This window comes from Mytilus trossulus, chromosome 11 (assembly GCF_036588685.1).
Source record: "Mytilus trossulus isolate FHL-02 chromosome 11, PNRI_Mtr1.1.1.hap1, whole genome shotgun sequence".
Lineage (NCBI taxonomy): Eukaryota > Metazoa > Mollusca > Bivalvia > Mytilida > Mytilidae > Mytilus > Mytilus trossulus.
In genome coordinates, this window is record NC_086383.1 from 61,884,861 (window position 1) to 61,912,093 (window position 27,233).

General features: G+C 31.6%; 1 protein-coding gene across 4 annotated transcripts in view; it reads right to left on the bottom strand.

Moving 5' to 3' along the window:
* Positions 1–26,004, bottom strand: part of LOC134691387 (adenylyl cyclase-associated protein 1-like) — a 63,500-nt gene extending 37,496 nt beyond the window's left edge. The window contains exons 1-8 of one of the 4 annotated variants that reach the window (XM_063551902.1): positions 25,918–25,958; positions 24,725–24,749; positions 17,559–17,940; positions 12,870–12,973; positions 9,680–9,757; positions 6,098–6,151; positions 2,255–2,344; positions 978–1,063 (exon numbers count right to left, since the gene is read on the bottom strand). In XM_063551902.1, coding sequence (XP_063407972.1) covers positions 978–1,063; positions 2,255–2,344; positions 6,098–6,151; positions 9,680–9,757; positions 12,870–12,973; positions 17,559–17,940; positions 24,725–24,748 — 818 coding nt within the window. In that variant the 5' untranslated portion in view covers position 24,749; positions 25,918–25,958. Of the gene's footprint in view, positions 1–977; positions 1,064–2,254; positions 2,345–6,097; positions 6,152–9,679; positions 9,758–12,869; positions 12,974–17,558; positions 17,941–22,897; positions 22,919–24,724; positions 24,750–25,856 lie in introns of those variants that run through there. The other 3 variants (XM_063551904.1, XM_063551906.1, XM_063551903.1) reach the window with 3 other exon arrangements.
* Positions 26,005–27,233: the final 1,229 nt, after the last annotated feature.

Consider the following 27,233-nt stretch of genomic DNA (forward strand, 5'->3'; position numbering starts at 1 on the left):
AAAGCCGTGAGATCTTCCTTTTACCAAAAAAAAAACCCAAAAACAAACAACCCTGTCAAAACAATAAAAGAAACCAATTTGCAGAAAAGATCTAAAATAATTCTGAAGTTTTAAAAGAAAAAGGAATATAAAAACATCAATTTTGACAAGTTGGAAACATAAAGAAATACCTTTTCCAATACCCTTAATATGATATACAGATCAGTTAAATGTTTTGAGTATTTGATAATTAGCATTGCAAATTTAAAGCATTAAAGTGAATGATAGATGGATCGTTTAAGTGTTTTAACAGCAGGACAAGATAACACACCATTCATCCATTTTGATGATGCAGGTGAAAGTTTGATGGAGTTTTTTGTTTACCAAGTTTGAAGTTTAATCAGTAATGAAACATTTATGATGTTTCTGTAATAAAATTATTGGCTGCTGGTATTTTTTAATTGAAAAAGAAAGGAAAGAAGGAATGTACTGTAATATCTGTTGAGTTAATTCTCATAATGAAATAAAGGTGATGGGAGTTTCTTCATATATTGTCAATTTGTATGTTATCCTCGAAATTCCTTGATAGGCCAAAAAATAATAATTTCTGTTAAATGTCTCTTTTTAAAAGTACTTAAATCTTCTTATAAATATTTTGATGAGTCTAAGTAGACGAAATGCGTGTCGCGTACTAAATTATAATCCTGGTACCTTTGATAACTATTCAAGACATTTCTAGTTGAGCTCCTGTAGTCTAGAATATCCCACACTGTTGACATCTGATAATATATATAAAAGAAAAAAAAGAAAAAAGGGTTTTGGTAATTTGCTAATTTTTTACGCGACTTGAAAGATTTCCCTGAATTTTTATAAATACATGAGTAAGAACATTTTGCTAAGCTATCTGATCATTTCTTAGAATTTAGCATTGATCACTAGATAGGGTAGGCAAGATACCAGTTCAGGACCAGAATCCAGTCCTTAGTACATTTACTTACTTCCCCTTGTAATCTTTCAGAACACGGTTGGAGTAAAACATGCCAGCATCAGCCATATCTTTGACAAATGGACCTGGTGTTGGTGCCTATCAAATACAAACACATACAAAGACATAAAAATTATATCAAAATATACTCCATTCTTATTTTCATATCCTCGCATAAATAAATATATACATGTGCAAAATTATGTGTGTTATTATGTTTTTTGTCAAGGGCTGAAGTGAAGGTCTGTTGTTCTCTAGCTTCCTCCATCATTAAAATATAGCTGTCATGTCGAAGGATAAAGTGGCATTAAACAAATTTAATCAATTTTTAGTCAAGGTTTTAAATACAATAGTTTATGCATTCATTTCAATTTCATGGCAGCCTGTTTTAGTGTTGAAAAAAATCAGAGTTCCCAACACTGCTTTATTAGCAAATGACTGAAATTAATATGTTACCTAAATCACTGTTCAGCAGACCACACTCAAAATATAACAATGGCCTTAGGTTGAAGTCATAAAACTTTGCTCAGTGCTCAGAGCACAAAATTCACTCTCAAAACATGAAATCCAGCATTTTGATTGGTTGATTTTGGAGTATGAGTACAAAAAAATGACTCGAAAATTATGACTTCCAAGGCCTTATAACACAAACATTACTATGAACTTTAAAACCACTTGACTTTCACAGTTGGTTCAATCATTTAAATTCATAAACTAATAAAACATTATTCATGTGAAGTATTTATGAAAATGTGATTAGAATATATATTACTAATTATATATCAGTCAAAAAGCAATCTTTAGTCTTTGGTTTTCTATGTTGTGTATTCTGTACTATTATTTGTCTGCTTGTCTTTTTCTTTTTTAGCCATGGCGTTGTCAGTTTATTTTCAGTCTATGAGTTTGACTGTCCCTGAGGTATCTTTCGTCCCTCTTTTACAGTATATAGAAAAGAGTCATTTTTCACTTATCTGACTATATTTTGTCATGTTTGTTTTTGGGAGTATCTGTATTTCTTTTCATATATATACTGTGGATTCATTCATTTTCATTGGATACCAATTTTCATGGATTTTGTGGTAACAGTTGAATCATGAAATTAAACGTTCCACGAAAGACAAATTTACTATAGGCTTGTATGTAGAATGCATCAAAACCATGAAATTAAATATCCACGAACATGCAAGTTTTCCCTAATCCACGAAAATTGGTACATGTATCCACGAAAATAAATTAATCCACAGTATCTATATTTTGTTTTTTGGACATCTTTTTTTATATCAAACTCACCACAGAAACCCATCCAAGAGCTGACAAGGACTCACTGAGGACTGACAAATGGTTGAAAAACTGACTTCCTCGGTTTCCTTCTCTAAAATTCTGAAATTATAAATAGTTTACTTAGAATAAAAATCAAAAGATGGGGTATGCTTGACAATGAAACAACTGTATTAAGCTGCCAGGGACCAAAAGGGTTTTGGGGGGTAATGTTAGCAACTATGGGCTATCATTGATGGAGAGGATGGGTGATATGGATTTCTGAACCCATGGGCTATGTCAAGGCAATGGAAGTGTTCTAACTTCAGGTACTAAGCCATTCTATTTATATGTCAGATAACAATAAATAAAAGTTCCAAAATCCATTAGAGCAGCCAGTTTATTTATTTTTGTTAAAAAAAAACAACGTCATAAGAATAAATAATTAATATCAAAGAAAAAGACCCAGGATAAAATATATACAATTTCATCGCTTTAAAAATAGTAGGATTTTTTTCTCATAAAGAATGAATAAAAAATCTCTTAAAGATCATAACTTAATAATTAGGTAATAAAAAAAACTAGATATGTCATAAATTATTAGAAAGTGTATTATTTCTGATTTGCGAAAGATTAAACAAAGAGAAATTGTCGGACTTGAAAATTTCAGCAGATCAAAAGAATATATGGAAAATAATAATTAACTTTATTGGTATCCGTGGTAATGATTTTTTAATTCATAAAACATTAAAAGATGAGTTAAACAAGACCATTCCTAAGAGGTTTTTAAATGATACTTCATTCAGATAGAAAAATTATCCTTCACATTGAGAATTACAAGAATTTATAATGTTTAATGTTCTACATTTTCCACCAAATTTAATGTTAACTCTTAAAGTGCACGAATACTTTCTTCATCAAAAGGCGCTGTGATTGACATTTTTAACAATTTTTTAAGAAATTTAGGAAGATATAGAGCAATCTTATAATAGTGTGTTGTAAAAGTTAAAATACTTCTGAAACTTTTCTGGAATGATGTAGAAGGCATATGAATTTATGCAGACCCAGAGTTAGAGAAAATGGGGACATTATTTTTTGTAAGGGTAAATAAACCTATGATAGATATAAACCAGATTGAAATTATGTATGCGAGACATGGATTTTATCATCAGTGACCCTTGAATAAAAACTTGAAATTCCTAAACACATATTCATGATAAAGGCAAGTTGGTAACCGGGTTAAACCATAATACTTATAAGCATATTATAACATACAAAACATTTTAAGCAACATATTAAGAAAGAAATCTTAATGTGCATCATACAAATATAATCTCAAACATTTTTCAAAAGCGGTATAACTTTCTGTTACCATTTTCAGCAGACATTTTTGGGGCTATAAAATAATATAAAGAAAACGTAAGGATAAAATTTTATGATGTTTTTCATGAAAGTAGTTTTCAAAAATAAAAGACCTTTTTTATATATATTTATCTAGTTACATTGATGGATAAAACTGTGCACCAATTTTTCATGGAGTTTTTTTTTCAAACAAAAAAATATGCCTTTATGTAAGTTTTTTTGTAATCCTAATATAAATTACATTCCTCATTTTTTTATATTTCAAGAAAATTAATTATTTTGGCACCTTCACTTAAAAATACTTTATTACATCTATCTATCAATTTTTGTTGAAATCCTGTCGTAAGAAATCATTTCTCAAATTTAAGTTTTTTCCAACAAAATAAGTTTTAAATACACATGTATACCCTATTTCAAATGTTTTAAAAAGTCAGTTTTTGACACCTCAGGGAGCAATTTGGAATATCTTATTATACCTATATATCAATTTATGTTTAAATCCTTTCACAAAAAGATGTTTCTTAAAAGTTTAGATTTCTAAATTTATGAGAATTTTTGCACATTTTACTTTTGCCACCTGAAATCAATTTAGAAAAGGATATTATATCTATGAATCAGTTTTCTCATTACAGGATAGAGTTATTCCTCTTTTGACAGAGTCTTACCATTCCAAATAAAAAGAGCCTCCCCCTTTTCTTATAAATGTACATACATTGTTTAATCAATTTCTTTATGAAGTTGGACTTTTCACAAAAAAAAAACTTATTTAATTTACTGGTATAAACACTGTGCATAAAAATTATAAAATTGGTTGAGGCAATCTTAACATGTCTTACACCAAAGACACACTATTTATTTTAAACATATTTATTTATCTTGGATTGGGAAACAAGTTTTGCAACTTATATTAATCCCTTTCTTCTTGGCAGTGCGGGTGCTGCCTTGTAGCAGCATTAGCCTAGTCTTTTTTCGAAATCTACAAGGGTGTTTTTAACGTGCAAGAGATATGGCTCTCTCTTAACAGGGGTCAGCCATTTATCGTCCCCTTCCGACAGACTATCATCATTTCCTCAAGACCATACCCGCAAATGGTGTCAAGGAAGAGCCGAAAATTGAGTTCCTGAAATTTTCATCTCAAAAGGGAATCGAACCAGGAAGCATTGTGTTAGTAGTCCGATGCACTAACCACTACAGACAGACTGATGGACAGACAGAGCAATTACCCTTCTCAAATGTTTTTAAATTAGGTCTTTTATCAAGATTATAAAATGTTTTTAACTTCATATTAATATGTACAAGATTGGCATTTTTAGGTAAATATAGAATAAAAGCCTTCTTTAAATATTTTGTAACACAATTTCAACAAAAAGAATCATGAGCATGGCGAGCATTGGCAGAGCAAGAGCTTTTATATAGTGGGAAAATTTTCTCATTACAGGATAGAGTTATTCCTCTTTTGTCAGAGTCTTACCATTTCAAATAAAAAGAGCCTCCCCCTTTTCTCTTAAATGTACATACATTTTCTTTATAAAGTTAGACTTATGAATTTAAGCCTCTTATGTAAGGAGAACAATATGTTCTTTATCTTATACATAAACTGTCTTTTGGTAAACAACATGGAAAAAGAATGACCTATATTTATAATTTTTGTGTGAATTTATTAGGTCACACTTAAAAATATATTGGTTTGCCCAAACCCTACCCATAGGTAGGCATTTTCTTTTTTTTTTCTTCAGCAAAGATAAATTAAAGTGTCAGATGTTCTTTAGTCTTCATGTCCATCTGATTAAAAACAAACTTTTTCATAACAGGACAATTAAAGATTTTGAATAGGCACCTTTTTTTCTGGGTAGGTAGGGTATGGGCAAACAAACACATTTTTTTTATGGCCCAAACTGTTGAGTCTTTGAACAATGGATATAAAGCAAGATTTATTATTGCATTTCAGGACATATTGAATGCTAATAAAACAATATAAACTTGAAATGTGAGTTTTATTTTTTGCAAATATCCCATTACAATTAAACATTACAAAAAAATCTTATTTTTTTGTGAGAAGATCTGAAGATCTGGTATGATGGTCGGGTTGTTGTCTCTTTGACTCATTCTCCAAATCCATTCTAAATTTTAAGATTGTCAATGAGAAAACTTGATTGTACTATCATATACTGTAAATTCAGAAATAATTGCGTGCATTTATTATTGGGATTTTGTCATTTTTGACTTAAATGCGATTTTAATTTTTACGATTTTGAGAAAAATCCTGTTAAATTCATATGAAATATTTTAAAATGCGAGTTTAAATTATTGCGTTTACAACTCAGTCGCATTTTTCACAATAATAAAAACCTTGCATTTATTTCTGAATTTACAGTAACCTGTATCTTAAAGATGTACATACCACTGCAGCACTAATACAGATATTTTTTTTGTGAGAAGATGTGGTATGATTGTCAATGAGACAATATTTCACAAGAAAAGATCTGTTCCAGGCAGACTTAAAGATATACATACCACTGCAGCACTAAGACAGTCTGATAAAGGCTGTAACAGCTTGGCTAAATCTCCCTGCAAAATAGAGTAAACAAAATTATCATCAGCCTACTGTGGATTCATTATTATTCATTTGTTCATAGGTACTACTTTCAATGAGGGGGGTAGGAGGGGTACTGATCCCAAAATCCTGGGCTTTAAAAACGCAAAATCTCGAGGTCCTGAATTTAATCCCAAAATAAAAATTCCCAGTTCCCAAAAGCATGAAAAGAGTCAATCTTGAAATCTCGAGCATAAAACACCCAATCCTGGAGTCCCTATAATGGTCATATCCCTCTTCTTCAATTGATTTCATGGATAAAGGTAAACTGCAAATTAAATTGTACAATGAACTTTTTTTTTAAAACTAAACAATAGATGACAATTTCATGCTTTCCCTAGGCGTACAATTTATAATTGTGCAAAATATATGACTGTTTTGGAAGCCCTGTATTAAAGTATGAATTTGACTCTAAAGACTTGAAGGCAGAATTATAAGCAAATAAAAAAAAAATCAAACATCAATAAATATAATTCTTCTTCAATCCATGAAAAATGAATCCATCTGCACTATCAATTTCTATTGATTCTAATTTGACATTAAAATTAAAAAGATCATATCATAGGGAACATGTGTACCAAGTTTTAAGGTGATTGGACTTCAACTTCATCAAAAACTACCTTGACCAAAAACGTTAACCTGAAGTAGGACAAATGGACGACAGATCAAAGGACAAACAGACCAGAAAACATAATGCCCATAAATGAGGCATAAAAAAGACAAGTACTATATTCTGGAAAAAAACACCTGTTTCATAAAATGAATGCTTAAATAAGGGATATCTAATTATCATGATGGTTTTAATTTTGTCCAATTTTAGGGAAAACAAACTCAAAACAGAAATGAGAAAAAGAGTTCCTACTTTTAAACTTATTGACTCAAATTACAGTTAGATGATCCCCTGAAAGTGTCAAGGAATAAAATAAAATAAAATAATATGCCTACCTACCTACCCATTCCCTGAAAACCTCAGTCGGAAGAGGGGAAACAAAGATATTTTAAATGTTGGCCTGACCATAACACAAAAAACGAATGATTGTTGACTCTGACAAGGAAGGACATTGCAATCACACATGATTTTTAGCAGCATCAACCTTATGAACTTGTGTGTTATGCAAAACATGCAAAACTTGGTAAGCAACATAACTGCATTGAATGATCCTTTGCAGGATTAAGTTAAACCTTTTGACAAGGTAAACCAGATACATGTTAAGAATGTCCCTAGACAGATCTGATTCAAACCTTTTGACAAGGTAAACAAGATACATGTTAAGAAAGTCCCTAGACAGATCTGATTCAAACCTTTTGACAAGGTAAACAAGATACATGTTAAGAATGTCCCTAGACATATCTGATTCAAACCTTTTGACAAGGTAAACAAGATACATGTTAAGAATGTCCCTAGACATATCTGATTCAAACCTTTTGACAAGGTAAACCAGATACATGTTAAGAATGTCCCTAGACAGATCTGATTCAAACCTTTTGACAAGGTAAACCAGATACATGTTAAGAATGTCCCTAGACAGATCTGATTCAAACCTTTTGACAAGGTAAACAAGATACATGTTAAGAATGTCCATAGACATATCTGATTCAAACCTTTTGACAAGGTAAACACGATACATGTTAAGAATGTCCCTAGACAGATCTGATTCAAACCTTTTGACAAGGTAAACCAGATACATGTTAAGAATGTCCCTAGACAGATCTGATTCAAACCTTTTGACAAGGTAAACAAGATACATGTTAAGAATGTCCCTAGACAGATCTGATTCAAACCTTTTGACAAGGTAAACAAGATACATGTTAAGAATGTCCCTAGACAGATCTGATTCAAACCTTTTGACAAGGTAAACAAGATACATGTTAAGAATGTCTCCATACAGGACTGATTCAAACCTTTTGACAAGGTAAACAGGATACATGTTAAGAATGTCTCCATACAGGACTGATTCAAACCTTTTGACAAGGTAAACAAGATACATGTTAAGAATGTCTCCATACAGGACTGATTCAAACCTTCTGACAAGGTAAACAAGATACATGTTAAGAATGTCTCCATACAGGACTGATTCAAACCTTCTGACAAGGTAAATAAGATACATGTTAAGAATGTTTCCATACAGGACTGATTCAAACCTTTTGACAAGGTAAACAAGATACATGTTAAGAATGTCTCCATACAGGACTGATTCAAACCTTTTGACAAGGTAAACAAGATGCATGTTATTAGAATGTCTCCATACAGGACTGATTCAAACCTTTTGACAAGGTCAACAAGATGCATGTTATTAGAATGTCTCCATACAGGACTGATTCAAACCTTTAAAGGTAAACATGATACATGTTAAGAATGTCCTCATACAGGACTAATTCAAACCTTTTGACAAGGTAAACAAGATACATGTTAAGAATGTCCTCATACAGAACAGATTCAAACCTTTTGACAAGGTAAACAAGATGCATGCTAAGAATGTCTCAATACAGAACTGATTCAAACCTTTTGACAAGGTAAACAAGATGCATGTTAAGAATGTCTCCATACAGGACTGATTCAAACCTTCTGCAAGGTAAACAAGATGCATGTTAAGAATGTTTCCATACAGGATTGATTCATGTTTTTTGACAATGTAAACACTTTTTAAATCTGTACCCTTTTCGAATTAGATGTTTAAATGGATGTTTTTTTCATCTAATGTATTTTAATTTCACCTTGATCACTGTGTCTTGTATGATCTGTCATTCAAATGCTGACTGACAGGTGTATTTAGGTGGAAATGATGACATCTAAGATGCAGAAACACTACATAGACACTTAACATGATTAAATACCCATTAACTTATGGACTTTTAAATCAATTATCTTCAATACACTAACATTATAATACCTTAATTGATTTCATTTCTGAGACTTTTGACCTTTTGAAATTATCAACCATATCATGCATATCATTTCATAAATGTAAATAATACATAGCTGATATATGCAGTCAAACTTTTTGACTGATCCCAAGAGATGTGACCTTGGAATAGAGGTTAAAATACTACAGTTGAACACTACATTCACTATTAAATGATTGAATGAAATTATAATTGGTGTTTAAAACCACTTTCATCCCCGATGGCTATTTTTTGTCAGCCATTTTATTTGAGTGGAGAACACAGAAGTTCCAGGGAAGAACCACAGACTTTCAAAAAGATCTTTAAACACACCTTCCATGTGTGTTCAAACTCAAACCCTCAATGTTGAGAGTTGCGAAAGGGTTAAGTTGAACTACTTAGACCACTCTGTCACCTACTAGATTTAAAATCAAAAAAAATTAAAAGTCAAAATAATGAGGGGAATTGAAAAGAAGAATTATAAACTCTTAGATGAAAAACAAATGCATATATAATTTTAAGCCACTTGACTTTGTTGCAAAGACATAAAAAGAAATAAATGTAATTTATTAGTGAATTCAAGCAAGCATCAAACAACAGATAATGACTATATAACTTACATCAGCTGGTTTCTTGCTCTTGGAGGCTACCACTAGTAGTTGTCTCTGTTCTTGGAAGGCCTTGGATACAATTTCCCCCTAAAATAAACATAGGATGACCATTTTAAATACAATCTCCCCCTAAAATAAACATAAGATGACCATTTTAAATACAATTTCCCCCTAAAATAAATATATGATGACCATTTTGAATACAATTTCCCCCTAAAATAAACATAGGATGACCATTTTAAGGTGGTACCTAACACTTCAGGGAGATAACTCTGTTAAGTCACCTCAACGTTTTAATTACGCTGTGTTGTAAAGGAATATTAAGCTTCTCAATGATCAAAATTGGTGTTTGCCAAACTGCTATATATAACCAGTGTAATTTTTCTGACAAAACCGTTGGTTCAAAATTTTTGAAATTTTTATATATTTGTTAAAGGGTCAAAGTAAATACTTTGACAAAATTTTATGAAAATTAAACGAGCCAAATTAATTTTAGTAAAAGTGTTGGGTACCACCTTAAATACAATTGACAATTATTGATTTAAAACCTTGAAAAAAAGTAGTTGCAGATTGTAAATAGTAATGTTGTCAGTATTAACACAAGGAAACAGAAGTGATCCTCATGTGTTACTAAGGCTACACAATAGTACTTTATATATATATATGTAAGTGGGAAATTTTGGCAAAGCAATTTCTTTGTTGTTGCTTATTTTGTAAATTGGTTCTTTGAATCATGGATAAGGAAAAGGGTGAAAATAAAACCTTATAATAGTTTCTTAAAGGGAAATCACAAAATTTACACCATGAGAAAATTAACCAATTCCATTTCTAAATTTATGGCAATAATGAAATTCTTGATTATTTCATACATGTACAATGTAGTCTCCTCAGTGTTCACTGAACCCTCTATCCAATAGAATTCTGTTTAAGGCCATGCCAATAGATATTCTTCTGATCTTTCAACAACTCTTTTGAAGATAAATATGTTAACTATGACATATGGTCCCTTGGAATGTTTAGTGTATAGAGGATCTATCTACATCACATGCACACTCTTAGTCAGATATTCTCTTACATGTATGTCTTGGTTATTATGTTCATGAACTTTGTGTTTATATTACTTTTGTTGTCTAGCTTTTGGTCATTAATGATTGTCTTAAAGTACAACTACTGTAAACCAACTTATTTTCTCGGATACTTTACTTTGTGTTTATACCCAGCTAGCCAACTTCGCGGCGATTTAATTTCGCGATTTTCTTATTTACTTTAATGTAGTTTGATAGGGAAAAATCCAAGTTATTCCTTTTCGCGACGATTTAATTTCGTGTTATTTTTCTACTTGTGAAAGTCGCAAAAAATAAATCTCTCGCAAAATTTAGTTGGTTTACAGTATTTATTTCGCTAATTATGTCCATATTATCATAAACTGGTATCACTGTAGGTGTCATACCACCAATTACTCCCTCAAATTTAGAACGTATGTGAAAGTAGACCTACTCGGACAAAAAATAGTGCATTTGATGTCATTGTTTACTTTAACTAACCAACACAAATTGGCAGAAATGAAACTTTTGGTGAAAGAGAAATATGTTAAGAACATTTTGAGCTAAAATATACGTGTTTATGAGTTTGCATTCAAAATTGAGGATTAATGCACTCCATAGTATACTAATTTAAGATTTCCAGAAAACCAGGGGTTATTATTAGCGGTACCTCTATTCGGAAGACCTTTTCTTTTTTATATGATTTTAAACACCTGTTGAAAATTGGCATGTAGAAAGCTGATACATGTGCGATTCAGGATATACCTGGTTTCTATGAAGTTAAACTTAAGGTAAAATATTTGGAAAGATGTGAAAATTGTAAAATTTGGTTGAACAGATAGGGACTTTTAATTGGTGGTATGACACCTGTATGTAGGGTACATCTTCTTTTATACATTTTTGAGAAATTTCATGACCACAAGTTTAGGTTGTAAAAATGCTTTTCTTTTTTAAACTCCCTATTTGAAACCAAAGATAGGAATAATGTTCGATTCAATTTTTCTAGCAACATTTAAAAAAAAATATTGTGATTCTTATCAATTAAAGTCATATGAAACGAGTGAGTGGTGAAAAATAATGTTTGTCCAATTCTTGAACCAATGCATGTCTACATCATAAACTTAGTCCTCCGTGCACGATTTTATCATTATTTTCGCAAATATATCATATAATCGTCAAGGTTTTTTCTCTCTGTTTGTTATGATTTAACAAATATGGCTGCTCATTAAATGATGTGTTTTGAAGCCGAGTTTTACCGATTGTCACCTTATAGTAAACAAATCACAAAAAAAGCATGGGTATTGAGCACGTGTTTAACATGTATAATCAGATATTTGTTTTTTTCAATGACAGATCCATGCGTATTGTAGTCACCGGATTTTTACGAGGAGGGTTACGTTCGGGTCACTATGCAAACGGAAAATATGTCAGCGAATTGCTTCCTGGAAGCAAATTAAAATAGGTAAACTTCTTTTAAATGTGGTCAAATTAAAAAAAAATCCTCAGAAAAAAGTATATGTACATAAGTCATGTAAGTTGTATAATGAAAACTATCCATTTAGTTATTAAAAACATATGCATATCTTTTTTTAATTTGAGGTTTCTTATGACTTTAATGTTTGATATGAAGACATTTTGCCATATTTCTCTTGTTGGTCATACATGTATATATTAAATGATTATTTTTTTTTATTAAATAATGTGGCTGTTTGAAAATAGAAATGAAGGTATCCTTTTAGAACAATTTAGGCCACAGCTCTGTGGAATACTTTGATGACCATCATGTGAAAGAAAGGGTTACATGATAAATCATAACACCATATGATGAAAAGAACTATTGTTATTTCTTCCTCTACTTGACCAGAATACTATTTTTTATCTTGGGGATCAGAATATTTAAAAAAAAAAATACCCCCCCAACCAAATTGAAGTTAAAATGGTTGTTCCCTTATGCAATATAAATGAATTTATCTACCTCTCCAACTACCTAAACCTGATACTACATTCTACATGTAAGTGTAATAAAATATAAGCTGCCAGACACAACTGGAAGCTTTCAGCTTGACACCATGATCACTTGCCAACAGCGTTCACATTTTGGGTGAAGGCTCATGCTTTGTGAGAAATGAATTAAAAGACATTATAATATTACTCACTATTTTAGCAACATCTCCTCCAATTTTATTGGATAAGTCTAAAAACTGTCCTACAGATCCCTTCACCAGATCATCAAAGGCTGATACATATGGTGCTACAACATCTGAAAAATGACCATAATTATTTCGTAACATTTTTACAGGATAAAAACTCACGGTTTATTTCTCAAATGTCAATAAGACATGAATTCATAGAAGTAGTTTGTATGCTACATGTATGATGCACAAGACAAAAATAAACAATTAGCTGTGATGTACAACAGGTAAGTTTTTTTGTTTCTTTTTGTCAGATTAGATATATAACAAAACATTATTTCAGTCAGTTATCCCATGTTAATTTGATGTAACATTTTATCAACAGAAACTACAATAGGCCATATAATGTTATATATGTGTTTAATGTTTCCGTCTGAAGAAACATTAGGTTGGTAGGTACTTGTAGTAACATTTTCTACAATGTTCTAATATCATGCTCAATTTTATGTTCCTTAGCTTGTCTTAGAGCAAGATGAGTTCTGTTAAAATTGGAGGGAAAACATGCATTTTTGTCATCAGTTACTATCAAAGTATCCCCGTTCTTATAAGGTAGTTCTATTAAGGCATAGGTACCATGAAAATGTTTTAAACCGCTGCGAATGTTTGCATCTGTCCTAAGTCAGGATTCTGATGTACAATAGTTGTCGTTTGTTTATGTAATTTATAAATGGTTCTCGTTTTTTATATAGATTAGCCTGTTGGTTTTCCTTTTTGAATGGTTTTACACTAGTAATGTTTGGGCCCTTTATAGCTTATTGTTCGGTGTGGGCTCTGTGTTGAAGGCCGTACATTGACCTATAATGGTTTACTTTCATAAATTGTTATTTGGATGGAGAGTTGTCTCCTTGGCACTCACACCACATCTTCCTACATCTATTCAATATGAGGTATAAGTTATCAAGAGGCAGATTTTGGGGTTTTTCTAGGGACCATTGCCCATGTTACCCCCCCCCCCCTTTATTAGAAAAAAAATATTTGATTGTATAGGGAATAACTGAAACATGACTGGAGCTGTCACGGAATAGAAGTTCCTTCATAATATAAGTTCCAAATGGAAAAACTATTCTGGAATATTATTTCCACAGGAATAAATATTACAGTAGATGTTCCTAACGGAATAAATAGTATAGAATATTTGTTCCAACAGGTACAGGTATTATGACATTGTTTATAATAAAGTTTCCACTGGAACTTCTGTTAGCTAGGTGGAACAAATATACGTTGACAGAGCCTCCCCTCTAATGCACTTATGAAAATTTCTGGATCCGCCACTGGTTAAATGTATAGTGTTTAATGAAATGCTTAACTGTGACTATCTTTTAAAGCATTTTTGTTTTTTTTCATGTTTCACTGTTAAAATTAAATAAACTTAATTTGTACAACTGAACGTACATGATTTATGTATCATACATATCTTATAAAATGTGTAGGTGTCTTTTCAAAAAGCAGGAAATATTAAAATAATTATAAAACTATGAATTCACTCAATTTTAGATTAATTTAAAATACCATGGCTTTTCCTAGACTGCCTCTGGCTTAGGGTGGAATTATAAAATAATTTTAAAAGAAAACTTGAAATTTTGCAGACTCAGATTCGTTTGTACCTATACAGTTACTGTATTAATTTCCTAAATTCATAAAAATGCTGTATTATACTATAAATGGGAACAATTAAAGATGGTAGCCCTCTTTTTTGAATTTTCCTCGGAGTTCGGTATTTTTGTGTTTTTACTTTTTACATGTATTTGTAATCACCAATGATAACTCACTATGTGTTCTAATACATTTTTTTGTAAGTACAAATGCACCTACTTTTTGAGCTAATAAATACAACCCCAACTATAAATTATGTCTTGAGTAATGGTTGTAAACTAACCTATCAGAAACCCCAAGCAATGGACTTTTTGTCCATGGCCAGCATTAAATAAACTGTCTTAAAAATGTAATTTTTAATTCTGCTTCTATCATCATCATGTCTATGAAGTATTTTTTGAATCATTTATTTTAAATCCCTTTAATAAATGAGATGTAAATGATTGGTCTCCTTTGTTGAATTTTAAGTAAATTTAGGTCAGCACATGAAAAAATAAATGGAGAATTTGTCTATTGGTCACAGATGAAGCTACCTCCTTATATAAAATCTATAAAAGGGACATAACTAGAGAACTGTAAAATTGAAGCCACCCAAAATTTGAACTTGATCTGTGTTTTGTGGTAATAATTAATATATAAGCATTGTGTATAAGTTTCAAAACATTTCATTGAGGCAAACAACAGAATGGAAACTAATTTTAGGACATACTGATGTCTTTACGTCAAGGGTGTAAAACATGGAATGCCCCCTTTTGCTGCACATTGCTTTAAAATGTTCCTAGTTGCTTATTACAGGTAGGACCCATTGATACTTTCAGTTCCACTGCTTGAAAACACCCAACCTACTTCAAACTTTTTATCAATGAATTTATTGTAATAGTATTCCTCTTTTACTACTCTTTCATTTTGTTTTGAGACCAAAATGAATGTTGCAATTGTTGCTCACCATTTTGCTCACAGACAAAGCACATGACACAAATCATTTCAAAATTTGTCCTCAAAGATTTTTTCCTGCTCTGCAATGTTGTGTTCTTGTGTAGAATATTTAACTTATGTTGGCCCAAAAATAATGAAACCCCTATTCAAGTACCTCACCTACTCTACAAGACATGGGTAGGCAACTTCAAACATACCTGCTAAACCGTATACGAAGCTCATATGCCCTTATTATATTTTTTGTCAATTTTCAAACTATAAATTGACAAAAACTATCATTAGGGCTTCATGAGCTTAAGGTTCCACATGTTATTTCAACCATAGAATTCCCCATAAATTGTCAAAAAATATCTATAAAGGACATAATAAGCTCATATTTTAGTATGATTCCCAAGATACATCAAACAATGAAATTTCTATGGGTTGCCTAAGGTTCATATCAACAATCAACTTATGCATGATATGGTATCTTTGAAGAAATAACCTGTTCCTACTCATGTAACATGAGGTATGTAAATAATTAGGATACTGTAAACCAACTTATTTTCCAACTTTCTCGAGTAGAAAAATAATGCGAATATAAATCATCGTGAATATGTAAAACTTGGACTATTCCTTATTGAGCTTCATCAAGTAAGTTGGAAAATCACGAAATCAACATGATCAAAAAGCTGTGAAGTGGTCTACAAAAGGTAAAACGCAAAATAAAGTATCCACGAAAATAAGTTGGTTTACAGTATTTGGAAACATCAACGAGACAGACAGCAATCCAAAGACACAACAATTTAAGGCATTAACAAATAATTTATTAAGGTTGGCCTAATGTTCATAACATCAATCACCTTATGGTATCTTTGAAGAATTAACTCATGTTATGTGAGGTATGTAAATAATCAGGATATATTTGGAAACATCAATGAGACAGCAATACCATGACACAACAAATTAAAACAATAACACATAATTTATTAAGGTTGGCCTAAGGTTTTTATCATCAATCACCTTATGGGATCTTTGAAGAATTAACAGGTTCTAACTTATCATGCTCATGAAATGTGAGGTACGTCAAATGTATGTAAATAATAAGGGTATTTGGAGTAAACATCAATTGAGACAGCATTCCTATGACACAACAAATTAAGGCATCAACAAATAATTTGGTGATCAACATATGCATGGTGGTCAGATAGAAATGAACCTTATGCTAGTGTATGTACAGTAGACAACTTGTCTAATCTGACACACTGGGGGACTTTTTGTAAACTTAAATGGTGATAAATATGTTGCCAACTGCAATGTTATTTCAACTTATTTGGTCTCTTGTGGAAAGTTGTCTTACATGGTCTTATTGGCAATCAACATTTTCTTATATCAATATATATCCCTTTATCATGTTTATTAGGTCTGCAAAAACATGAAAAAGACTTAAACAGTTTATTTGGAATACAAAAGGACTAATTGAATTCATTTGGAATACACAAGGCCTTTTCAATTCATTTGAAATACTAAATGACTATTTTAATACATTTGAAAAACTAAATGACTATTTAATTCATTTGGAATACAGAATAACTATTTCTATTCATTTGGACTCCAAAAAGACTGTTTCAAATCATTTGGAATACAAAAGGACTATTTTAGATTTTTAGTTCATTTGGAATACAAAATTAAGGACTAATTCAATTCATTTGGAATACAAAAGGAATATTTCAATTCATTTAGAATACAGATCATGCAGATGGAGTTTTTCAATTCTTTTGGACTCCAAAAAGTCGATTTAAAATCATTTGAAATACAAAAGGAAAATTTTAATTCATTTGGACTCCAAAAAGACTATTTCAAATAATTTGGACTCAGTTCATTTGGACTTGAAAAAGAACATTTAAATTCGTTTGGAATACAAAACATGCAAAAGGACTATCAATTCATTTTGACTTCTAAAAGACAATAAAATCATTTGGACTCTGAAAAGACCTTTCATCCAATTCATTTGGAATACAAAAAGACTATTATAATTCATTTGGACTTCAAAAGGATTATTCCAATTCATTTGGAATAGTAGGACTATTTCCATTCATTGGGTCTAGATAAAGAGTCAGACTTTTATTATTCATATATACACACCTGAAACTGCACTAGAGCTAGGTGCAGATGTACCAGTCTTGACTGCTAGACCTTCTAACCTGACAGCGACAGCCTCTAGACGATCCACTGCTGATAATAATGCTTGCTGAGACATCTTGTTGGAATCGCTACTTTGGATTTCCTGTAGAATTACTTGTTTAAGTTCTGCGACTTCTTGCTGAGCGAGACTTAATTGACTCTCTTGTGAATCTTCTCTTGAAGTACGAGTTACTTCCCTTCCTAAAGATTTCTCTTGAACAGGTGGCGCTACTTTCTTTTCTTGAACTTGTTTTTCCTTGTTTGAAGACGGTTCTCTTTCAGGAGAAGACTTGACGCCGTTTACTTCTGTTTCTTTGGTCTGAAGGGATGCAAATTTGCCCCCCTGAAAAGAATCATCGTCCGAGTCAGTATTTGCACAACAACAAAGCATAATTAATTAAAGGTGAAATCCATCAAATCTAAAAATAACTTCAATAGTAACGTCTATAAATATCCAAACTGATGAGTATTGAGTGTGTCATACCATGGATATGTAAACTATGTGTACACACCCTTGCATTTCAATAAAAGTACACGTGTAAAGTGGTCTCCTAAAAAAATAGTGGGAGTTCCTTTTAACATATACTAATCTCTATTTACACAAAACACATAAATTAGCAGACTATAAATGTACAATCAGTCCAATCTAATTTCCTTGTTGAAATGTAACAACAAATCATTCAATAATGAATACCTTGTCTATTTCAAATTAAATTGAATTTTACATAGATCCAGACACAATATATTATTACTAATAATTTCACACTTCAATAAACATCCAATTTTCACTCAACCATCCGATTCACAGGTATAAAAGTAAGCAACACATGTGCCACATTGAATTGTGTTAAAGAAAAGTAAACTTTGTCTGATATTAAAGATCTAATATATATATATATATCCACATAAAAATCAATATTTAAAGTCCTAATCAACTGTTGATAGTTCTAACCTGTATCCGATTTCAATTTCTACAATTTTGCATAAAACATAAAAATTTCAGATTTTTTTGCATTCTCAAGGTCACCTTGTTTGTAATGCTGCTGTAGGTGTGATTAGGTGTACAGGCACTTGTGAATCAGTTGAAATCAGGCCAAGAGATATGGAATATTTGTTTTTTTCTAATTATAGCCTTCATTGTGTAGCTGTAATGCTGTAATGCTGCCAAGGTCAATGAACTTTATTATTAATAAATGTACTTTTTATGTATTTTCAAATACATTTTCAGATGAATAGGCAAAAAGAAAGGACTGCAAATTGTTTTCTTTTACTTTTGTTATTAAATTAAAACATTAAAAAGTCAGACAGATTTATTAACTACATTTTCAAAAATTAAATAACAAGGTTTTTCTATTCTTCCTTAATCTATAATGAAAATCTTTAAACATAGTATACTCAGATTAGTGAAATGTACATGAACAAACACATTTTTAATCAATTGAAACATATATTTATCTAATTGATAAAATTGAGAATGGAAATTGGGAATGTGTCAAAGAGACAACAACCAGACCAAATAAAAAAAAACAGCAGAAGGTCACCAACAGGTCTTCAATGTAGCGAGAAATTCCCGAACCCGGAGGCGTCCACATGTAAGTGGATAAATAAAGATTCATTAGTTGGTATTGTAATTTGGTCTGTACTTGCAGATCTCCAGAAATTCATAAAAGTGGGTAGGGGGGGCAAAAACTGCCATTAGAGGAGAACGCTGCAGTCATGCTTCAGTAGCTATAGTCATTATATATAATTCTATAGAATCAACATTTGTTTTTCTTCAAATGCTTTCCTGGATCCACGTGCACTTTTTGGTAAGTTACATATGTACATGCCAATATATTTTCTTTATATGATATATCTTTCATTAGAATGCCCCACAGAGTAATTTCTTTTTATCAAGATTATCATGATTTACAGATTACAAAGGGTCAAGTCCTAAATTATCAAAAGTTCATGGTAACCAAAGGATTCCTAAAAACCAAGGTGTACCTGAATGTTTTCATTGCAGATATATGCATGATTGAATACATGGAGAATCATCTAGCTTTTATATTTAGAAATAGAGTAGAAGGGGGGTTCAATTCTGTATTCTTTCATTTTTTAGCCATTTTTCAGTATTATTCAATTTTTAGCCATTTTTCTGTATTCTTTATGTTTTTGCCTATTATTCTCCATTCTTTATTTTTAAACACCAGCATATATCATATATATATATTATACATATATTTTCTTTTCTTCTTTTTTTTGCCATTTTTTTTGTCGTATTTGTCCATTATTCTCTATTTTGTAAAACCATACTTGTAAGGGATTATATTCTGGATGTTAAAATAGTTTATAACCATCATATATTACAACTGAACAAAGGATGAGGTGTTGAACAGGGATTAAGGAACATGAGAGACAGAGGTTGGAGATGGGATGAAACAGAGAGGAACAGTCTGAGAGAATAGGAGAAAAATAGGGTCCTTGGATATGCAGGAAAAGTGTAATTAAACCATATATCTGGTAGAATTGTGAGGGTGTAATTGTTAATATGGGGAAGAGATCCAAGTGGGAATAAGGAACCCCTTTAGTCCACCCCCTAAGTCTAAGGACAAATGAAGGATGTGCACTTTGTTTCTTATATATATATGCACACTGTTACAACTAACAATACCAAACTTCACAGTCAACAAAATCAATTTAAGAACATGATAAATCTCAAGTATATTTAAACTTTTTTATGTAATATTTTGTTACTCAAAATTTGTAATCAGTAATATTTCAATATATAAAACCTTCTTTTTTTTTAATTTATAGCATTTTTTCCAAATTTCACACAAATGGAACGATACTTTTACAGGTACATGTATTAACGTTGCACACTTCAATTTTTTGGAGCCTATCTTAACTTTTGAGTTTGACTAATTGCAAGAAATAAAAATTCTAGCAGACAAACAAAGAGATCACTAAAGGGCATGTACATGTACACTAGTAGGCCTACATGTATACAGTATGGGCTTTGCTCATTGTTGAAGGCCATACAGTGACCTACAGTAACTTGAGTTGTCAATTTCAGTGTCATTTGGTCTCTTGTGGAGAGTTGTCTCTTTGTCAATCATACCACATCTTCTTTTTTATATTAGTCAAATTGCCAATGTACTGCTTCTTTTGCCAATTAACAGTGAACTGCAGCTGAATAATAAAAGATTATAAACATGCAACCTTGGTAACTGCAACATGACTAATTTCAAAGTAGGACTGTATATATATTTCTTAATAATTTATGATTTGACATTCCTGTACAAATGGATAATCACTTATTTCATGATTTGACATTTCTGTATAAAGGGATTATTTTCATGATTATGATTTATTTACGGATCGGAAACGGACCAGCTATGACCGAAATCCGTATTTTTACAAAAAATACCACAAACGCACGGATGGAACAGCTGACAGAAGAATATTGATCCCAAAAGGAAAAATTACGCATTCCACACGCATTAAAAGACTTTTGGTTACATCTTAATAAACTCATCATTGATTGGTGTATATGATTCCCTATAATTTATATGGATTGTTGTAAACTATTGTAAAGTTGCTTAACTCTTAGACTATTACACTAATGTCAATATATTATGGCCCAGCTTACCTTTATATATCTTTTGATGAGAAACATTGAATTTCATACACAAGATAGTTTTTAATTAAATTGTAAAATTGTAATTATTGATATATATATTATAATTTCTTTACCTTTTCAAAAAAAAAAATTTTTTTTAGTGCTAGATATTAAGTTGGTAGTTTCTCACAAGGACCTTAGTAAAATTTAAACAACTTTTAATTTGAAATGTTACTTTAATTGTATACTCAGATATGAATTGAACAATATAAAAAGAACATTATTTACAAATGACCTTTTATACTACAGTAAAATCCAAACATTGTAGCGCACCGCACGAATGAGTACTTCTCTTTCAAATCTCACCACTTTTCCCTATCAGTTTCAAAAAGAGAAGTCACTTCTCCCTAGAATTCTGAAGTAGTGTGAGCCCTGCTGATTACATCCTGTTCATGACAAAAGCATGAGAAGGATGGTCACTACTCTTGTTTTTGACTTTTTTACAGATATTCAGAGTTCTCTAGTTTTATCCATGCAGTCTGCACTTAACACTTAATCCAACTACTACCGGGTAGACTGAAAACCAATATTCTAATTTAAAACTTTATAATTTAACTTTCATATAGATCATTGATTTGAGTGGGTACTTTCAAGTCGTTTCAGTGACACACGTGTTTCATGCATTAAGTTTTACTTATTCACGCTGGTCTAGAAGTAGAAAAGAAAACTGTCGTTATGAAGAAATCTATTCAAAAGGTTGGCATGAGAGTAACCATTCAATGTAATGACTACACCTTGCACAAAGAATCAATTTCAAGTGATAAGATGTTTTGTTTTGTTGTAAAAACCACTTCTTATTTAGGGAGGGGGGCTGGAAAAAAAGTAAAATTTTAAAAGAAAAATATATTTGTGTTACTTGGTGAAAAAAATAATAAAGTGGCGAAAAATATATTGTTTTGGCGAAAGAAGTGGCGAAAAAAATAACTGCCTACAGTATCATGAGTATAGCTCCTTTTTTTTTTTTTTTTTTAGATTAGAACTGTTCAAAATTTTGAAGAGTCAAACCCTGCTTTAAAATAAGACTCCATTTTGTGAGTATGATACATTAATACATGTACAAAAATGTAGACCCTCAATGTACACATATAGCCATTTTAGGCAAGAAAATTGTTCAAATGAGTGTTTTTCAGCTTGAATTCATGTACAATTACTACAGAGACTGCACTGTTTGGGAAAAAAGTTGTCTTTTTGGGAATAATCTTAAGCCATTTTTTTTCAAATTGGGATTCTTCTCCAGGGGAAAAAGCCTTTATTCTCCACTATTTTAAGGCAAACCATATATCACTGGAAGATATACGTGAATTAGTATAAATAAATGTTCATTAAGTCTTCAAATTAAGCAACAGGCCTTACACTTCGTTTTAAATCCAGGCTTGTAAAATTCCTATTGGGTTTGTACAATTCATCCCTAATCAAGGACAAAGGAATTCAACTAAAATTTCAATAAAATTGAGCTTCATTCAACATGCACAAAAGTATATCATTAAGACTGCAAATAATGAGAAACATTCCAAACAAAACAAAAAATTGAAACAAAACACAAAAAAAAAGATTTCAACACAACTTCATGAACTTAGGTTGCAAAAAAAAATATCTGAGGAAAATAAAAGTAAACAAAATTTTGGGGGGTTTTGCCCACCATTACTGTTGACCTTTATACCTGAAATATAAAACAAATGGCAACTTTAACGTACAGGAAATTATCACAAATGGGGAATTTTTTTTTGAAGAACACAAATCAGATGCAAATTTAAGATTTGTGCTACATGTAGATCATGTAGATAAAGTGCCATAGACTTCAAACTGAGTTGTAGAATTCCTTTCCAAGCCATCAATACAAATACCATGCAGTTGGCATCAGGTCTGCTACTGTGGGGTTCATTTAATTTTGTGGGTACATATTTTCATTGAGGAGTAAAACTTGGATTTTAAATGCATTATGGATTTCATGGTCATGATGGTTTGCCAAATAAAATTGAGAAAGGAAATGGGGGAAATGTGTCAAAGCGACAACAACCCGACCACTATAGTGCAGACAACAGCCGAAGGCCACCAATGGGTCTTCAATGTAGAGAGAATTCCCGCACCCATAGGTGTCCTTCAGCTGGCCCCTAAAAAGTACAGTGTATGTATACTAGTACAGTGATAATGGACGTCATACTAAACTCTGAAGTTATACGCAAGAAACTACATTGTAAAATTAACAAGAGTGCACACGCTGAAATGTCTCGCATTCTTAATTCTAATCATTGATATTATGTTGATAGACCTAAATATAAAGCTTTATTACAACTGTCACATAAACTCAACATTAACCCAAAGAAAACAAAAAATTGATCAATGAACCATGAAAATGAGGTCAAGGTCAGATGAACCATGCCAGACAGACATGTACAGCTAACAATTCTTCAATACAACAAATATAGTTGACTTATTGGTTAAAAATCAAGAAAAACAGACCAAAACACAAACACGTAACACTTAGCAATGGACTGTGAAAATGAGGTCAAGGTCAAATAATACCTGCGTAACAGACATATAGATCATAAAATATTTCCATACACCAAATATAGTTGACTAATGCATAAAGTATTAGTAAATTAGATCAAAACTCAAAAACTTAACTTTGACCTCTGAACCATGAAAATGAGGTCAAGGTCAGATGACACCTGACTGAGGGAAAGTTCGTAACATGAGGCATCTAAATACAAAGTATGAAGCATCCAGGTCTTCTACCTTCTAAAATATAAACTTTTTAAGAAGTTAGCTAACGCCGCCGCCGCAGCATCACTATCTCTATGTCGAGCTTTCTGCAACAAAAGTTGCAGGCTCGACAAAAATCATACAAGACTAACAAAGGCCAGACTTGAGACAGGCACAATATTGCGGCGGGGTTAAACATGTTTATGAGATCTCAACCCTCCCCCTATACCTCTAGCTAGCCTGCTTACGAGTCTATATAAAATTCATGTTTCTTTGAACATGTTGAACATATAAATTTGTTGGTCACCTGTACAATGTAAATTTTGTACCTCTGAAACCCAAGTACAATGTAAATTGGTATCCAACAATTAAAATGATTAATTTCCACAGTATTTAAATTCAGCATTGGCAGTATAAAAACTATAATTATGTTGACATTACCCAAGTACAAAATGCAAATTCTTATCAAACTGTTTTGCAAGTGAATCTATCCTTTGTGATCATTTTTACTTGAGTAAGACATCTTACCCAATAAATTGAATAATTATTGAAAAACAATTAACTTAATATTCCATTTTCACTATAAACAACAAGTCATACAGCCATGACAGCCCATGCCAGTAAAATTCCCTAAAAGAAACAACACATCACAAGCCATACAGATTTAAAGAAGTTTTATGAAACTGATTTTTCGATCTGCAGACATGCAAGTCAAAAACTAAAGCTGAAAATAGGAAATGATTTGAACTTGAAAGGTACATACATGTTTATGATGCTGTCTCTCCATTCTAAAACAATTAGGTTTAAATCCTGTTATTGTTCTGGTTTTTATCTTAACCTTTAAACTCAATACTTCAAGTAGTTTATGGAACCGTAGCTGACTTCTGTCCTTTTAACATGTTTAATATGATTTGACAATTTGAGGAGGTCCTCCAAATCAATTAAGATAATATAAGGACCATCAGAGTTATGGTGCCAAAGCTTAGTTTTATAAATTATATGTAACATGACCTTTTATAGTATTTTAGGCTACACATGTACAATATAAAACAATAAATATATCTCCTTTGACCTTTATGAACATTGAATTTACTCAAAGAACATGAAGAAAACCTAAACTAAAAAAATCTAACAATGTTCGATTTAAACTAATCAAATAGTAAGGTTATAGATCTATTTAAGCACTACATGTATGTACATTTGTTCTAAAATCAAGTTTCCTGTTTCTGTTTACACATGGTTAACAGGAGAAGGGGGCTAATAAAAATACTGGAAAAAAATCAAAATAATTTTTTCAAGAACAACAAGTATACATTGTCAAGGTTAAACAAAGTTAACCATTTGTTTCATGAGTTTGAGCTGTTGGTTTTGTACTTTGGACTAGAATATAACTAATCCAAATAATTATGACGTCTTGCAAAGCTATTTTTTCTTGGACGCCTTAGACCATGTAGACTATAATTAGCCAGTTCCTATTCCAAATTCGTTTATTTTGTTTTAGATTGATTGTGAAATTATTTCTGAATGCTTATTCGAAACAATTTTCATAATCTTAAACCTATGTAATTCAGCATATCACTGACAAGCCAATTACAGCCAATTAAGGAAGTGATTCATCCTTACACTGTAGTCGTTACATATCTTACTCTTAAATAGTATATAGTCAAGTTTATTTACACGATGGTCAAGCTAATCTGAGTATTGACCATCAATCATTCAACTCTTTTCATTTATCTTGTAATGATTGGACGAATAATGCATTTTGCAAAATGCAGACAAGTTTTCTAGGATAACCCTCCCCCTTTTCGATAAATTCGGTTTTCCTGTGTAATTTTCCATTGCTTCTCAATGTTTTTCACAACATGATGAAGCAGAACTTTAATACATGAACTTACACTATCTGCTTAACTAATTTTCTGTTAGCATATACTGTTTTTCTCTTTTTGATAAACTTACCAAGATTATTTTGCCGGTGTCACTTTTTTGCTTCCGCGTAGAGGGCGGGATAAAACGGAAGTGGAGATTGCGATGCGTTCATGAAATTATTTTAGCTTTCACAAAAAGCTAACCATTAAAAAGATTTTTCAAAATCTATTTAATTTAAATTTGTATAATATTAAGCACATTTTAGAGTCTTATTAAAAATCAGAGACATATATGCACATGTGTATATATGTCTCTGTAAAAACTAATCGATCCGATTGAATATTTTGAAATACATTTATATAAGCTTTGGATTTCAAATATTTAGGCCACGAGCATCACTGAAGAGTCATGTATTGTCGAAATGCGCATCTGGTGCAAGAAAATTGGTACCGTTAATTTAATTACTACCACTGGGTCGATGCCTCTGCTGGTGGACTATTAGTCCCCGAGGGTATCACCAGCCCAGTAGCCAGTACTTCGGTACTGGCATGAAAATACGGATTTTTTGTGTTATTAAAATTTGCTGTTACAAAATATTCGAAATTATCATAAATTAAGGAATGTATCTCCCTCATGCAAAGCTCTGATTCCTTTCACGGATTTGGCTATACTTTTTGGACCTTTTGGATTATTGCTCTTCATCTTTTATATAAGCTTTGGATTTCAAATATTTAGGCCACGAGCATCACTGAAGAGACATGTATTGTCGAAATGCGCATCTGGTGCAAGAAAATTGGTACCGTTAATTTAATTACTACCACTGGGTCGATGCCTCTGCTGGTGGACTATTAGTCCCCGAGGGTATCACCAGCCCAGTAGCCAGTACTTCGGTACTGGCATGAAAATACGGATTTTTTGTGTTATTAAAATTTGCTGTTACAAAATATTCGAAATTATCATAAATTAAGGAATGTATCTCCCTCATGCAAAGCTCTGATTCCTTTCACGGATTTGGCTATACTTTTTGGACCTTTTGGATTATTGCTCTTCATCTTTTATATAAGCTTTGGATTTCAAATATTTAGGCCACGAGCATCACTGAAGAGACATGTATTGTCGAAATGCGCATCTGGTGCAAGAAAATTGGTACCGTTAATTTAATTACTACCACTGGGTCGATGCCTCTGCTGGTGGACTATTAGTCCCCGAGGGTATCACCAGCCCAGTAGCCAGTACTTCGGTACTGGCATGAAAATACGGATTTTTTGTGTTATTAAAATTTGCTGTTACAAAATATTCGAAATTATCATAAATTAAGGAATGTATCTCCCTCATGCAAAGCTCTGATTCCTTTCACGGATTTGGCTATACTTTTTGGACCTTTTGGATTATTGCTCTTCATCTTT